General features: G+C 40.1%; 1 protein-coding gene across 1 annotated transcript; it reads left to right on the top strand.

Annotated features, from left to right (window-relative positions):
- The first annotated feature begins 720 nt into the window (after positions 1-720).
- On the top strand, positions 721-3382 carry LOC149170254 (uncharacterized). The gene is made up of 5 exons (XM_089425488.1): positions 721-1015; positions 1235-1476; positions 1600-2229; positions 2697-3075; positions 3270-3382. Exons 1-5 carry the CDS (start codon positions 721-723, stop codon positions 3380-3382), a joined length of 1659 nt encoding a protein of 552 aa, XP_089281614.1.
- The last annotated feature ends 10277 nt before the right edge of the window (positions 3383-13659 follow it).

Genomic DNA, 13659 nt, shown 5'->3' with positions numbered 1-13659 from the left:
TGAGATCTGACACTTGGAAGACGTTTAAAATCTTCATAAAGTGGATAAATTCCTATTCTTCCTTTCTCCAGCCACTCACATCCTGAAATTCAATGATAAGTCAATGTTGGTTATCAGTCCAAAAATTCCTACAACATAGTTAGACAAATCAAAAAAATCTATGGTAACAACTAAGATTTGAGATCCGATGCCTAGGAATCAATTTTTATGCCCAAAGAAATTCAAGAAGATAGTACAACAAAACATGAACTACTATTTCCTTTCTCCTATATCGAATTTGTTTGTATTTTCCTAAATATATTGAACAAAACCCTACATATGAGCCAATTTGGTTCCAACGATGTAATTAATTATTATAAATTTAGGAATTAAGAGGAATTAAAAGTTAGTCAATCATTTTGTATGTTTACTTTGTGAAAAAATTGTTACCTGTAAAAAGTGTGAAGTTGTTTTAATACAAAAGACTCCTTGTGTTCCATGATGTAGCACTCTCATAAGTTTATGAGTAATTGTCACAACATGTTCCAGGAGGGTCCCCTGGTACATGTCTATTTAATTTTAATTGCTTCAGCAATGATTGTTCATGTCTGATTTTGATCTTTGGTGTAGGAAAAAATCGCTTTGATGCAGCAGACTGCAAATTGCTTCAGAACCCTAACCATTAGCCGCCCCTGATCGCTTACGCTCTCGCCGCCGCCGGACTCCTGCTGGAAGCCTGCAATGGCAAAGACGGTAGGAGGGGAGAGCTCCGCCTCCCCTCCAATGGATACTCCAATCTCTGACAAGGAACAGCATGCACCGCCTCTGTACCCCTCTGGCGCAGTCCCTGAAGCTGGGCAGGAAGGACAAAGGACGAATGAAGAAAAGATACCTACAACCCAGACAGAAGAGGAAAACGCAGAAAAAGAGACGCACAACAAAGCTTCGTCGTCACAGCCAAAGGCGACCTTGGCCACCTGTATCCCGAAGGCTGCAGAGCGTATCAAGGTCGACCTGCCAAGCCACCGCATCAACGGTGAGATCCAATACATGTAGGATCATGCACTAATAGGAAAGTTTCTGGGATTCTGGCCTACGAAAAAGGCCTTACAAGGCTGGATAGCCTCAAAATGGAAGCCCAAAGGACAAGTTACCCTGCAACTGGGTCCGAAAGGCTTCTTCACAGCCATCTTTCATTGTGTGGAGGACAAAGCGTGGATATTCGAAGGCGGCCCATACTTCTTCAACTCTTCAGGTCTCTATCTCACGGAATGGAAACCAAGATTCAACCCTGATAAAGAATATTTCAGCTGGGCTCCGGTCTGGATAAGGATGTATTCCCTCCCAGTGGAATATTGGAAAGAAGAAACGCTGGCAGATATTGGCAACAAACTTGGGACCTTCATCAAAGTTGCGGCTGAAACAAAAACCCGCAAATACACCTCGTATGCTAGGATCTGCGTCCAGATGCACCTGACCAAAGCTTTAGCTGATTCGGTAAGTCTCTTTCACGATGACTTTGAATGGACACAGCCTTTAGATTATGAGCATATACCCTTCCGCTGTCGCAAATGTCATGAGCATGGCCACCTCTTCCGAGATTGTCCATTAAATTTACAGTCCAAAGCCGCTTCTGCTGTCTCTGACAAAGACTCGGAAGGTTTCACCAAAATTCCCAACCGCCGCAGGCATGCCAAGAAAAGCCAGCCAGTCTCGGACAATGCCTTCAAAGCTGACTCCCAGAACAGATTTTCTGTTCTCGCTTCGCAAGTTATGCAAGACCAACCCAGTTCTGACCCCCTAAATCAGCCCTCTATGCCCTCAACCTCCCACAACCCCTCAGCCCCCATGCAGTCCACAGATCCCGCCTTTTCTCACCTCACTCCTAACCCTTCTTTGGAGAATGCAAAATTGGTTTCAGATCTTAGTCCCTTCACCTCCTCCCAGGGGAAATCTATGTTGGACAATAAACAGCAAGACACCGACATGGAGCTAGATGCAGCTCTAGCCCTCAGTCTACATGAAGAAGCAGATGAGGAAGAGCAGAGCTCTCCTATTGTCATGGAGGAAGATCAGGTGGATGTCAGCTTAGATGGTCTTGACATCTTCAAACTTGAAACTGCATGCAAACAGAAAGAATACAATTCAATTCCCCCCTGGAAAATAGACAGACTTGAAGGAGTCCTGACTAAGGTGCAGCATAATAAAAGTCTTGGCATACAAGGAGGCAGCCCCTGGGACGGAAAAAAGGTGCTCAAAGAAACCAAGAAAAGGGGAAGAAAGACAGACCTTCAAAGGACCATAATAGTAGGTGAAATACTTATGGAATCGGGGCGATTCCCTAAGTTGACAAAGTTCTATAAACCTAAACCTCAATTTACATGAAGCTCATCTCGTGGAACGTGAGAGGACTCAACAACCCCTCAAAACATAGAATGATAAAAAACCTGATTCAACAAGAAAAACCAACCATAGTTTTTCTTCAAGAGACAAAACGCAGCACCGAAGCTATTGAAAGAATTCGAAACAAGATCTGGGCAGGAAGCAGCTCTATTTCTGTAGACGCCTTTGGAGCCTCAGGCAGTCTGGCCATACTGTGGAACCCACAGATTATTTCATTATATGACTTCCATGCCACCCTTCATCTTATCCAAGCATCCTTCCACCTTATAGGCACCAGAATCCATGGGCATCTCACAAATGTTTATTTTCCACAGACAATACAGCAAAAATTGGATCTTCTGGAAACGATCTCCATCCTCAATGAAAATAGGCAATTTCCCCTCTGGATCGGCGGCGGCGACTTCAACATAATAACATCCATGGAAGAGAAACAAGGAGGCAGAATCAGGCTCGACAGTGACAGCAATGGCCTCAGACAATTCATACAGACCAATCAACTTATGGATATTCCAACCTCCAATGGAATTTTCACTTGGACTAACAAGCGTCGAGGTATTCACCATATTGCCTCCAGGCTCGATAGATTCTTCATTTCGGATAATGCAATCCACCTGGGAGGGGACTTCAATGCTTCCATTATCCCCCAAGGAGGATCAGATCACTGGCCAATTTTGCTACAATGGTCCAGGCCAGGTAACTGCTGCAATAGACCTTTTCGATTCGAAGCCTTCTGGCTCACAAATACCAATTTTAAGGCAGTGGTCAACGAGGCATGGACATCTTATATTCCGCCAGAGGGAGCCAAGATGTATCAATTCCAACAAAAGTTGAAAAACTTGAAACAAGTTCTCAAAGTTTGGAATCGCACACATTTTGGTAATATACAGGCAAATCGCCAACAATTGGAACAGCAAATGCAAGTACTTCAACAAACTTTCATTCTAGAAGGCAGAACAGACGAACAAACACAACAGGAGCAGATACTCTGGAACCAAATTGAAGAGCGTCGAAAACAAGAGGAAATTCTCTGGCGGCAAAAGTCCCGAATCAATTGGCTAAAAGAGGGGGAGAAGAATACAAAATTCTTCCACAAAACCACAATCCAAAGGCGAATGCACAATAACATTACCTTCATCAACAATCAACAAGGTGAAAGAATCGAAGCACATGAAGATATGGAGAAGGAATTCACAGGATATTTTAAGGACATTCTTAAGGAACCCATAGACAACAGGGATGAAGCAATCAGAGCCATCACGCAGCACATTCCTCGCATCATAACTGAGGATCACAATAACAAACTGCTTCAGCCCACGTCACTGCAGGAAGTTGAAGAAGCCATGGCTCAGCTCAAAGATGGAAAGGCTCCTGGGCCTGATGGCTTCACAGCCAATTTCTTTCATGAATTTTGGGAGCTCATCAAAGTTGAGGTTTGGGAACTCGTTGAGGAATCCAGAATCATGCACTGGATCCTCCCGGCCCTTAATACCACCTTCATAGCTTTGGTACCCAAGGGAGAAGAGCCAAACAGGCCGGAAAAATACAGACCAATCGCGTTATGCAATGTAATCTACAAGCTAATCTCAAAGGTCATCGCGAACAGGCTCAAACCACTCCTTCCCCTACTCATCTCTCCAGAACAGACGGGATATGTAGAAGGCCGGCAGATCATGGATGGAATAATTCTATCAAATGAGGTAATTCACTCATTAAAGATTCTCAAAAAACCAGGTATGATTCTAAAACTAGACCTTTCTAAAGCTTTCGATAAGCTCAGTTGGAATTTCATTCACAAAATGCTTTTAGCCTTTGTCTTTAGTGCAACCTGGACCAGATGGATCATGAACCTTATCACCTCTCCCAGCTTCTCTGTCTTGCTGAATGGTTCTCCCTCATCTCCTTTTCGACCCTCTCGCGGCATTAGGCAGGGGGATCCACTTTCACCTTTTCTCTTTGTTTTAATGGCAGAAGGTCTAAGCAGGCTTCTCAAATCAGCTGTCTCCTCTCAAGCTCTTAAAGGTATCTCCATCCATGGCCTCAATCCTCTGTCCCATCAGCAGTTCGTTGATGATACCATGTTATTCAGTCATCCATCCTCGAGAGAAGCCTCTGTATTAAACTCTCTACTTTCCCTCTTCTCCGATGCCTCTGGCACTACCATTAACGCCACGAAATCTCAGCTCTTCTTCTTTAACACCCCCCCCCCTCTACGCAAAGAAACATTGCCAGAATTTTGGGATTCACCATATCCCATTTGCCGTCCAAATACCTTGGGGCTCCACTTTCTGATTCAGCCATCAAACATGCTTCCTGGAGGTCTCTCCTTGATAAGCTAGAATCAAAGCTTTCATCTTGGACCTTCCGTGCTCTAAATATGGCAGGCAGACTCGTCCTAATCAAATCGGTCTTACAAGCAATGCCACTGTACCTCTTTTCCATCATGGCAGCTCCAAAATGGGTCCTTAAAGGCATACGCAACCTTCAGCGCAACTTCCTCTGGGGCTCCACTGGACTGAATCGAAAATGGGCTCTTGTTAATTGGAAAGAAGTTTGCAAAATCAAATCAGAAGGAGGACTAGGATTACGGGATCCACTTCAAAGCAACAACACAATGGGAGCACGAATGTGGTGGAACTGGATCTCCAAACCTCATTCACCATGGGCTAGATTATGGCAAGCAAAATATGCCCCAGGAAGTCAATGGAGCGATCTCATAAGAATCAACTCCATAGCCCAAGGATCACCCATCTGGAACACTGCAAAGATTCACAGCAACTTCATTCAAGAACACAGCTTCTGGGAAATTCACTCAGGCACGACAGCAAAGTTTTGGGAGGATTCATGGCAGCAACTCCCTAAACTTGCAAATCTATTTCAAAAGCCCCTCTGGCAAACTCATATGCAGCAAGCGAACCTCACCCATGTTCACCAATTCTGGCAACAATCCACGCATCATGACTACCAATCATGGAAACCAGCGAGCATCTGGCAGAGGGATTGGCAGGGAGAAACGTATTCTGATATCGATCAGGAACTCACATACCGAAGAATTCGTTACTCCAACCAGCAGGACAAACTCAGATGGGGTCACACACCCAAAGGCACATTCACCACTAAAGAAGCCCATCAACTGCGCTATTCAGACCTCCAAGCGGACAAAGATCAAATATGGGGACAAGTTTGGCTACCAGGGCTATGGCCCAAGATCTCAACTTTCTTATGGCTGCTAAGTAAAAGACGCATTCTTACATGGGACAATTTGATAAAACGGGGATTCATTGGGCCATCAAGATGCCCAAATTGCAATCTCAACTCTGAGACCATCAGCCATTTAATGGAAACATGTCCGCTAGCTAAGCAACTTTGGGAGAAAGTTGAGAAATGCAACATGAGAACAGAACCCAGGAGGGAGGATGTAACGGAAAATATCAGGAACTGGAACAAGAACCCGTTCAAAAGCCAGCTTCTCAACACTCTATGGAGTCTTATACCAGGGTTTTTGTACTGGATTCTCTCGAAGGAGCGAAACTACAGAATCTTTAACAACACATCCTGGTCAATAGACGCTCTGTGGCTCATCTACAAAAAAAACATCCAGGAAACCTTAGCCATAAGAACCTGGTATGATACAGACATGCCAGAATCGCAGCAGGAGCGTAATATTTTGAAAGAATGGAATCTAGACCTTTCTACCTTAGCCAAGGTCATCACCCGTCCCCCAATCAGCTCCACCTCCCCGTCATCCTGGTCCCCACCAGCAACCAACTCATTCAAGCTAAACTTCGATGGGGCGGCTAAAGGAAATCCTGGACCTGCCGGATTTGGAGGAATCTTCAGAAGCCACACAGGAGCATTACTGCACATTTACTATGGATCAATAGGCAAAGACACTAACAATGCAGCAGAACTGGAAGGACTCTGGGAAGGGATCTGTCTAGCAGAACAAAAGCACTTCTTCCCTCTTGAGGTCGAAGGAGATTCTCTCATCCTTATAGCAGCGACCAAGAGAATACAGGATGGGGCTATGGCAGTCAAGATAGCAACAAGCTGGAGATTGCTCAGTAGATTGGAATCCCTGGAGGCAAAGCTCAAAAATCCCCAAAGTATAACCTTCCAGCATGTAAGAAGAACAGCAAACCAGGTAGCAGATAGAATGGCTAACCAAGGTGTATCTCAGCTATTACCATACTTCTCCGGCTCTTTGGATATGGTAGATGATGATCAACTCAAAAAGGACTGCATCTCTTTGGTGCAAAAAGACCTCTCCCTCCCGGATGCGGGTGTTTCCAACGCGTAGCAGCCCAATGGCTCGTCACATGGGCATGTGTCAGCCCGGACGAGCCACGCAGTACCTGGCAGATGGTTACATAAGAATGACGGCGGTTGATCCTCTGCGGGAGTTAATACCAGTCATTTCAGTCTTAACTGTTCTCCTTCGAATTGGAAAAATGGCGCTACAAAGGCCCGGAACCTCTGTCACTTACCAGCATTCTTACATAGGGTATGAGCACTCGGCGGCAGCGTCGGAACATCCTCTGGTTCTGCGGGGGATTGCGCAGGGACATTCCTGCTCTCTGGTTAACTTGGCGATGCAGCGTGAGCGTTTGAGAATGAGCAGCCGGCGCGGAAGCTCAAGGGGTCGTGCTTCAGCTCAGAGGCCTGCAATTTCTCCCTCTTCCTCAATTGAGGTAACTTCAGACCATCGCCGCTCCCGGGGTCGAGCAGCAGGCCGTGGTAGGGCAACTGAGCATGGAGAAATCATGGAATGCGGACACACAGCGCATCCCACTGTCAGGTATAGAATACCCTGCTCTCTGGCAAATTCCACTTTCATCGTTTCGGTTTCTGTTGAGCACTGTGGCAATTCCAGAGGTCAAGAGGAAGCACCGCAGGGAAACCCTCCTCTGGTTCAAGGGATTGTTCCCACCATCGATATGCAGGTGCCTACTATTGATCTGTTACGCCCTATCAAGGAAAGCTCTTCCCCAGACTCTCAGGCTGCCCTTGCGGGCCCCAGCGAACCGGCTCAGAGGATCCAGCTCTCCGACCCGGACATCCCCAAGCACTTCAGGGGCAAGGTGGAGGACGAACCGCATACCACCGACGATGAATAACTCGACCTGCAGTTCGCTCTTAGTCGCTGGGAAGGGAAAGTTTTTCTCTGTTTTTACTCATTGTTATCTTGTATGTGTTCGGACTCAGTCCAGATCTCAAAATCGATGTGTTGGCTATCCATATGTTTTAGGTGTCGGTCATAAGCAATGTCATGTGTCGTAATGCTAGTCTGTCATCGCTTCCAATTTTTGTACCTGTGTAATTTTGGACATGTTTAATCTTGGGCAAACTGTCAATCTCTCGGCAGGAATTACAGGGCCAAGGCCCTGTTGTAATACTGATGTAATTTTTGACTTTTTGTAATATAATAGATTAGCCTGATTCAGAAAAAAAAAAATGATTGTTCATGTCTAAATTCACTTCATTTGTCGTTTTCATTACTTAACAAGAAATCTACAAATTCTTGCAATAGTTACCCTATTTTCCTGAAATACTATATTTTTCCTACAATAAATTCCCACAATTCCCTGTACGTAATAGTTTTGGAAACATAATGTTAGTTAATCAGTAAGATTGTTTTTTGTAAATACAATTGTGTTTCAAAGTTATATTTAATAATTGTTTATCTTATCTCAGTTTAGCATATTTTAAGTTATAATTAGAAGCTTAGATTGAAATAAGCATAGATTAGTTTATGTTCTGTGATTTCAATTATCTACAATTATTTCAAGTGCATTTGCTTTGTACTTTCAGAACATTGATTTCTTATTTAAGATTCTTTGTTAACTTCATAAATCCAATTGACTGAACAGAGTATGTCTACAATGAAGCACCTAGCGTGATCGTGTGGTGTGTTCATTTGTATCTGAAGTTCTACAGTAACAAGGTTAATAATTTGGTTAAAAGTTATTGAAAACAATCTTAAGTATAAACCATTTATGGAAATTACCTGTCTTGAGTTGCATTTATTTTCCATATAAAATCTTGAAACAACTAGTTCACATATATAGTGCCTTCACCTGATAAGATTATCTACCCTAGGTTGACAAATAAATGTGAAATTTAACCTACTAGATGACTTGACAAAAGCCACATGTTGTCTTATTTCTTCAGCGGCACTCTCTAGAAGATGCTATAAACTAGCTTTAATGCTACAAATAATATCATCCTTGGGAATCATCCTTCGAGCAACTACAAAACCTAAGCCCTTCTCCAAACACGAATTTTATCATCATCAAGATCCAAGATGGATAGGTTCACCACAGTTTTGTTCTTGTTATTATTAATCCCACATGTGGAAGAATCACTACTTGGCTTGAAACCATGTTGACATAATCCATTACTTCGGTGCCCTTGAAGGACATGATAGAGATATCACTACCTCGATGTCCTCCTTCCAAAAGAATCACTATTCATTCCACCATTTTACGGTTTAAAAACACACTGACACGATCCAATACTTGGTTATCATTAGATAACATGGTAGAGACATTGTTGCCTTGATGTCTCGTGATTTATTTCTCTTTTCACATTGGCTTACTTACCATAGCCTAAATTACCCATATTAAGTTTCTTATACATGTGGGTTCATACCCACATGTTAGGGATGTTATAACATTCATGCAACAACACCATAATGTCAATATAGTTATACCATTGGGTTCACCATATCACATTAACATTATACTCTGTACACAAAATGGGGTCTTTTGTGCATTTGGCATTCAACATTGTGGTAGATCTTGTGAGCTCAAGGCCATTATAAATGTTACTTAGTTTGTGCCTAACTTTTGCTAGGGTTTATGACTTTATTTGTTTGTTCACCCGCCTAGATCCATCTTAATTCTAGATCTACCAAACACCGAGAGGGATCAAATCATGTCTCAAATATACTTAAGTATTAGCGTTTTATTTGCTAAATATTATTTTTATAAATTAATATAATTATAATATATCAATAGTAATTTAGGTTGAATTTTTTTTTTAAATATTTATTTATTAATTTTAAAATTATTAATTTTTAATTGTTGGAATTTAAACTTGTAAATTTATATAAATCAATTATTATCTTAAATTTAATTCGGTGTAGTCTAACTAATAAAGGAAATGACTTTTTGACTAGAATCTAGCAATCCAACTTCTAACAAGATTGTGATTTCTTATCATTTAAAATACACTTTTGAATATATAAATAGATTATGCACCCTAAAAACACCTTAGGAACTTTCATATATATTAGTTTAATGGACCAAATACATTTTGTATAACAAATTTCTTACTATGTAAATTTTGATGGTGAAATTTAACTACCCTATATTAATATTAGTTATTTTTTATTAATCTTAATTGATTTTAAAAATATTATTAAATTATGAAAATTTTAATTTCTTTCAGTATTGAGGGTCTTCCGCAGTGCATTATATTAGATATCACTTTTTGGGATTCAACTGCGTTAAGAAAGTCATTCATCTATGACTATTTCCATGAGAGATAATCGTAATTGACTAATTTCTCTTGATTTTTGAATAGTCCACTTAGCACTCATTGCATCGGGTGATGACTAATTTCTCATGATTTTTGAATAGTCCACTTAGCACTCATTATTATATTAGATATCATTTTTTGGGATTCAACTGCGTTAAGAAAGTCATTCATCTATGACTATTTCCATGAGAGGTAGTCGTAACTGACTAATTTCTCATGATTTTTGAATGGTCCACTTAGCACTCTTTGCATCAAGTGATGACTAATTTCTCATGATTTTTTAATAGTCCACTTAGCACTCATTGCATCGGGTGATGCTCACAGGGGTGAAAAGTGGGATTGAAACTAATGAAATGAATCACATAGCTTCAATCATCACTTCCGGGGCTTGCACTCGGTAACCAGGACTTCCCGAGAGGTCAACCATCCCAGATCGCCTCTAGCTCAAGCGCGCTTAACTGTGTTGTTCTCCCCACAATCAATCCCACTTAGCTTGCTGCCCCATTTACAAAACCTTAGCAAGTATTGTGCCTCATGAACCATTCAAGTAGAGCTCCCTTCACTCTTATGTATTTCAATATTGAGGGTCTTCCGCAGTGCATTATATTAGATATCATTTTTTGGGATTCAACAGCGTTAAGAAAGTCATTCATCTATGACTATTTCCATGACTATTTCATTAATTTCTATTAAATTAAATATCATATATAAATATCACTTGTGTGTATAACTTACTAAATCATTCATTTTTAAACGTTGGATTTAATTGTGTTAAAGTAGTTTTTGAGAAAAGTATTATGGCCTTTGATTTGGTTATATCTAATAGTTTTATACTTCATATTTGTTTAATTTATTAATTTTTGCCCGTAATTTTGTTCTTTATGTTTTTCCAATTTATTAATTTTTTTTGTTAAATTTTCTTTTATAAATTAAAATTAGATAAAATTAAATCCTTTTTACATTACACATTACCCCTACACATCTCTTTCACACTAGGCTTTCATACTAAGCTATAGAATATTCTAGTAAAACTTGTTTTTAATAAAAAGTGTGAAATAAAACCAAAATCCCAAAATATTACACCCAAATTCGAAAAAAATATTACAATCAAAGAAGGGTTGATTAAGTAACCAAGTTATATAACTTGTTTTTAATAATATTTGTGAAATAAAACCAAAATCTCAAGATATTACAACCAACAATTATGATGATCAGTGCCATTTTACCAAGTTCTACAAAATATACTAAGGGTGGAGGGTGGATTAGGACGTTGTATTTTTCAGCACGGATTAGGAAGTTGTGTTTTACGTTAGTATGAAAAAAAAAAAAAATACCGACACTCAATTTCGATCATCCGATCCATTTGACTAGGTTTATAAAAGGTATGCAAGTTAGATGACGCTGAAACAACGAATAAGCATTCTATTTGAAGCGAGCTCCTCTAGAAATAATTATTCATGTGATACTAATTTAGTATCAACCTATTAGACTTCAGAAAGAGTTTTCCCATCATATTAGCCTATTCTCAGGTATCCATGTAGCACCCATGTAGCTCGTACTCAGAATGCTTATTTTCTAAACAGGTGCAGCTGACTTTTTAATATATGTTTGCAATCATATCTACCTATAGTTAGTGGAAAAGCTAGTGGCAAAATGCATGGATAGGGCATAAATAAAAGCATGTATGTAAATATAAATAAATACCAATACAAAAAGGCTACACACTTCAAAAGCCCAAATAAAAGAACCAACTTTATCCAGTTTGAACTGAAGCCTAAATTTTAGCAACCAAGTGTCCACCACCTTCTACCTTTGATTGGTCAACAATGCATTCACCAGAATAAGTTTGGTATATAATTGATAAAAAAAAAGCGTTTGGTCAACAAAGCATTGACCAGAAACAGAAACAAACAGAAACAGTTTTGTATATAATGTGATCCAACCTACTGAATAAAAAACATCTTTGGTCAACAAAGCATTGACCGGAAAGTAATGTGATCCAACCCACTGAATAAAAAACATCTTTGGTCTACGAAGCATTGACCGGAAAGTAATGTGATCCAACCCACTGAATAAAAAATATCTTTGGTCAACGAAGCATTGACCGGAAAGTAATGTGATCCAACCTACTCAATAAAATACGTAAGACGTATATGCTTGTCAGAAAATATTATTGTGAAGTTGTTACGTATTCTTGGCATGTCGCATGCAGAAGGCTGCTATTCGGTCAAATCCCTCTTCCAACACACTTGGAGAAATTGCAAAAGTCACACGTATCCAATTTTTCAATCCAAGGGGAGACCCTGCCAAGAACAGAGAAATCAATAGCACACAAATGGCATTACACAAAACGATTACAAGCAGTTATGCATCACAAATGTCTGTTCTCGCTCTCTACAAAATAAGATGATTAAGCTTCTATCTAATACCTGGTAATACTATGACCGATTCTTCTTTGGCAAGCATTGCAGAAAATTCAATATCATCTCGTATGTCTACCAAGCCAGATATATTTATCTTCACCTGTCACAGAACAACATCCAAATGAATATCTGAAGAAATAACCGATTTTGACCATAAGTTCGCAAAGACCCACCGAGTCTAATCTGAACACTTTTTTGTTGGTATATTAAGTTCCTATAACCTTGAAATTTCATCGATTAATTGGACCTATGAAAGATATCTTAAAAAATGTTAAAACTTATTCTGTGGCAATTTATGTAATGGCCCCAGTATATACATGGACAATGTATATGTGAAGGTTAAATGTGTGGAAAAAGTATATATGTGAATAATAGGTTAGCCATATACTAAGTCTACATGGACAACAGATGTGAATGTCCCACAAACACAAGGCTTTCATAAATCAATTTGGCATCCAGCTATTGCTATTATAGGCCGATATATTCATTATTGTATACATGGATGTATGATTTGGTAATATGATATTATGAACGCAGTTGGATTATTTTGAGGAGGTTCTCCTAATCTACAAGGAATTATTGTATAACTCATCTCTATTATTGCTTTGGACATTGCGCTCTGTTACCACAAAATCAAGCAAGCTTTGGAGAGGGAAACCCTACAAAACTAAAAGCTAGACTAAGTGCTAACAATGGGACAATGGTCCACTATCACGGTATCACCATAGGCAAGGCCCCCTACTCTTTACAATTTTTCATCGATAGGAGTCCCGGTAGGATGGGATCACCTATGAAGGATATTCTAAGGTTGAGGCATAAGGTGATAGGCTAGGATCTCTTAAGAAAGGCTCAAATTTCAGGTATAAGGCTTCACTAAGAAGCAATATGCTTTATATGAGAGATCCAGGAAGGAAAACGCACAAGACCTAGGGTTTGTTGATTTTGCTTGAGTATAGGAGTTCCCAAGGTCAAGACAATGAAGAGAAAAGACTTCTTAAGATATACTTCAACAAGTACTAAAGCTCACACAATCTTTATGGAAACCTCAAGTTGAGGACGGAAAAAGCTAGGGTTTCTCTCTTAGGGCAACACCTAGGACAAGAGATTTTACAGAGGAAACTTAAGTGGATGCCCACCAAATTTGTAGGTCAAGTAGCCAAGACCCTCCACTTGATGTTTAGGCTCTCAAACCTCCACAAAACCGCTCCCCTAAATTTTTGTTCTAAGCCCTAGTTTGTTGCCTTAGCCTTAAAAGGGCCAAAATTTCCAGTGAAGAATTTGTGGATGAGATATGAAAATGATCACCAAAGGCTTG

Source organism: Pinus tabuliformis, chromosome 4_2 (assembly GCF_031772625.1).
Source record: "Pinus tabuliformis cultivar Carrire ecotype Pingquan chromosome 4_2, CPIR1, whole genome shotgun sequence".
NCBI classification, from domain to species: domain Eukaryota; kingdom Viridiplantae; phylum Streptophyta; class Pinopsida; order Pinales; family Pinaceae; genus Pinus; species Pinus tabuliformis.
The sequence above is the reverse complement of the archived record's forward strand: the minus strand, read 5'-3'. Positions and strand labels throughout refer to the sequence as shown.